Raw genomic sequence first — 4,063 nt, forward strand, 5'->3', positions numbered from 1 at the left:
AGATTTTACGCTCTCTCGCCTCTCACTGTCGCTCGGTTTTCTAACTTTTTCCTTGTCACTGGATTTTTTATTTTTAGACTTTACTGGCTCTCCGCCACAAGACTGAGCTTGTGATTCATCCATGTGGTCTCTTACATCAGTGTGTTTTTTATTTTCATTCTTTTCCTTACTCGGCTTTCTGTCTCGCGATTTTCTGTCTTTGTTTCGCCTTTTCTCTGTGTCAGCCTCTGCAGATTTTTTATCCTTTCGTTTTTCGCGATCGTCTATTTTTGGTTCTCCTACGCTGGAGACCGTTTTAACCTCCGATTTGATCTCTCGGTCAGCTTTCTCCTCACGCTTCTCAACTTTGGCCTCTTTCTTTCGGTCTGCCTTTTGTGAGTGTTTACTGTCCTGCTCCTTAACATCTTCATCTTTCTTTTCGTCTTTTTTCTTTTCGGAATCTTTCTTCTTCTCTTCTTTTTCTTTCTTCAATGCTTCTCGTTCTCGCTTCTCTTTCCTTTTCTTTTCTCTTTCTTTCTTTTCCCTTTCTTTCTTTTCCTTCGCTTCTTTCTTTTCGCGCTTCTCTTTTTCTTTTCTTTTCCGTTCTTTTTCCTTTCGTTGTTGTGACATGGCGTCCGAGGCGATCGACGTGTCAAGCTCTGACGCGTCTATTACGCTATGATCACGTGAGGAAGTGTCAGCAGACTTTGGCGCTTTCTTGGTATTTTTGTCCTCTGGCACCTTCTGAGATACCTGGCTATGGGAGGACATGGACGATTCAGAGCTCTTACTTCTACTACTCTTTCGTGTTCCTGCTCTTTGAGGGCTCACCCCAGACCTGGACTCATCAACGGATGTGTCACGTGATGCAGACCCTCTGCTGTGTGGTGATCCGGCTCTAGGAGTTGATTTCCCAGATTTTCCGGATTCTGAGGACTTGGAAGAACGACGAGTCCGGTCTGGAACCGGTTCTGAAGATTGGGATTCGGAACCGATTTGAGGCAAATCTCGCCTGTTATTTTTTGGAGTGGATTGGGAACACACCTGGATTTCAGATTGGAGTGATTCTACAAAACTCTTGTCCGCTACAGATACACTGGGAGTAACGTCATCAGAAGATGTGGAGGTCGCTGAGAGTGTTTTGTCCGCGACTGAAGAAGACCCACCCTGACTACTGACTCCACTGACCTGACTGACGTCACAACTTGTATCCTCTATGTGGGATGTGTCAGAATGAGAATCAACAGATTCAACTCTCGACTTTTGCTCATCTTGAATGGAACTGTCGACACTCACAGAAGTATTTCTATCACTCACTTCACTGGACATGTCTTCAGATTTCTTCCTGTTTTTCCCAAATGGCCACTTAAATAATTTTCCCACTAGACTGCCCCTCGACCGACCGGAGTCGCTTGACGACGTTGTAGAAGCCGAAGTGTTTGCTGCGTCCTTTTTCTCCGACGACCTGGGTGGTTTGTCTTTTAATTTTTTATCTTTCCCCTTCCTGGTCTCAGTGGGTGAAGAAGGAGATTCCTCTTCATGTCTTTCAGGAACTTTCATAGAACTTTCTATGATTATGGGGCTCTCCACCTTTTCTTCATTGACTTGCAGTGTTGCCTCAGGAGAATCTTTCTTCTTTTCTTTTGGCCTGCCCCCTTTGTCAGTTTCAGCTACATCATTTTCCAGCTCAGATTTCGCTCTTTCTTTATCAGATTTATCGTCTGGAATATCCACAGTCGACTGTTTCCTTTTATCAGAACTAGAGGACGATGACGAGGATGATGATGAGGATGAAGAGGAGCGCGCTTTCCTAGGAGCAGGTATTGGTAGTGCGATTCCATGGGTATCAGTGTGTGAAGATAGTGGAGACACACTCTCATCAGGCTGCATTGGCCGGCTCAGATCGGGGAGGTAACCTTTTTCTTTTGGTGGTTCATTTATCTCAGTTGTCTCCCCCATATCGGTAGGGTGGCTTGTTGAGCTGCTGTTGTGGGTTGCACGGTTCTCTTTTTCTGCTTCTTGTGATTTACTCTCTGTCGGAATCGAATGGACGGAGTTTTTCTGCCTTTGTTTTTCAGTATCAGCGTTCTGTAGTGCGTCGTAGACTGCCTCCCAACTATCATTCTCACACGTGGTTTGTTCTGGCAAACAGGTGCAGACATCAACCTCTTGATCTTTTTTGTCCAAATTGTCATAAACAACGGGGTCATTCAGTGGTTTTGCCGACGACGACGAAGATGACGAAGAGGAAGATGAGGAAGACGTGTTGAGACTTTGATGACTGGTGGGTTCTTGATAATTAATTCCAATATTAGCTTCTGTAACACTGTCAATACCTGTCTCAATGGCTGTGACCGCGACAGGCTCCTTCTCCACTTCCACGAAGACTTCAGGTATTGGAGACGTCTCAGCTGTAACTGCCACCTTGACCTCATCGTCTTGACCCTTTGTCACCTCGTCCTCAACTCCTGACTCACTGGACGAACTCGAGGAACTACTGGAGTTTTTACCCTCCGGCTTAGCGTCTACATCCACTACCACTATGGGGATTTCCTCAATAATTTTCACCTCTGGCACTTCTACAGAAACATCGTCCTTTTTTATTTCTTCAATAAATTGATCTTCTTTAGGAAAAACAACTTCTTGTGAAGTTGGAAAGCTATCTTCACTAACTGTGTACGTTTCTGTTGGAGGAACAATCTGCATTGTTATGTCAGCAATAGTTGGGGCTGACCGAACAACAACCTCGCTTTTCTGAAGACTGCCATTTTCTTCTTTTGTAGACGAAACCTTCTTATCATCTTCCTCCTTAGACGAATCACTCGAAGAAGACGACGAGGAACTAGTTGACCCACTCCTCTTTCTCTTTTCCCCCTCCTCTCCGACTTCGTCCACACTGGTCTCCAGGAGATCTAGGCTCTGCATCTTCTTGAACAGAAGCTTCGGCGAGCTTACTGGATCAACTTTCTGTTGCTCTACCACTGATTCCTTTACTTCGCCATTCACCTCCATTTGTTCTGGTGAATTTGAGCCACTAGTAAGTTTCACCTCCTCTTTGCTATTTCCAGAATCATTTGACTTGAACGAGGCATCGTTGACGCTGTTATTCTTTGACTCCTCCTCATTGTCACCTCCTTTTTCGCCCTCATTTTTCGATGAAGGTTGAGGGTCATCAAAAATCGTCTGTGCCTCAAGAAATTGGGCGCTAAGCGCCTCTTCAGGTGAATTAAAATCTGCCTCCACTTGTCCTTCCATAGCAACGTTTTCTGGCACAACAACACTGCAGTCCCCTGACCTGTAGGTCATAAGGTCAGGCTGCATAACTCCTTCAGACGTCACAGGTATTTTCACAGCATTCGAAAGGTCCAGAATCTTCGTGTTGGAGTCTTTGGATTTCACAAGAAATTTGACCGGGTCAAGATAGTCCACAGATTTTGATCTTGGGGTGACTTTAACAGAAAGACCTTCGCCTCTACCAGAGACGACGTCACATGGCCCGTCATTACTCCCGACGGCAACAGACACAGGACGTCGCGGTTTCTTTTGCTTGTTCTTCTTCGCTGACCCTGACGAGTGAGAGGAAGAAGATGAAGAAGAAGAGGACGAGCTTCGGAGAGGCGGGCCGCCGAGTTTCTCAGACTTCTCGGTGACGTCACTCGCTGTGTCACAGACACCGTTGTTATCTCCTCCGCCATTGTCTTCCTCTTTCCTTATCTCATCTCGAACGCCATCCTCTCCCCGTCCCCCGGAGTCTACGGCTCGGGAGACCGGCGCCGCTAGAGGTTCTATTTGTCCATCTTTGATCTCAGCAAGTGAAGTCACGGGGAAGGCGGGTGAGGGCTTGCTGGTGGAAGAGCTTGTCCCACGCTTGCCTGAAAGTAGTATAACGAGCGTAATAAGAGTAAGGTGACCTTATTCGGCGACATCACGGGGGAGCAGTAATCTATGTTGATGAAGATGCCGCATATTTGCAGTTTGCCATCATCTTCATCCCTTTCCCTTCCCTTTACTACCCTCCGCCCCTTTCTCATCTCGTTCCTCCCCTCCATTATCTCTCTCTCTCTCTCTCTCTCTCTCTCTTACC

The 4,063-nt window shown here is 46.3% G+C and overlaps 1 protein-coding gene across 1 annotated transcript in view; it reads right to left on the minus strand.

The window, feature by feature from the left end:
* LOC101852969 (serine-rich adhesin for platelets) overlaps positions 1-4,063 on the minus strand; it is a gene marked incomplete at its 5' end in the record, with an annotated part of 29,736 nt that overhangs the window by 14,358 nt on the left and 11,315 nt on the right. The window contains 1 exon segment of the mRNA XM_013090154.2: positions 1-3,851. This exon segment is cut by the window's left edge and continues 767 nt beyond it. Coding sequence (XP_012945608.1) covers positions 1-3,851 — 3,851 coding nt within the window.

This window comes from Aplysia californica, unplaced genomic scaffold, assembly GCF_000002075.1.
Source record: "Aplysia californica isolate F4 #8 unplaced genomic scaffold, AplCal3.0 scaffold00002, whole genome shotgun sequence".
NCBI lineage: Eukaryota > Metazoa > Mollusca > Gastropoda > Aplysiida > Aplysiidae > Aplysia > Aplysia californica.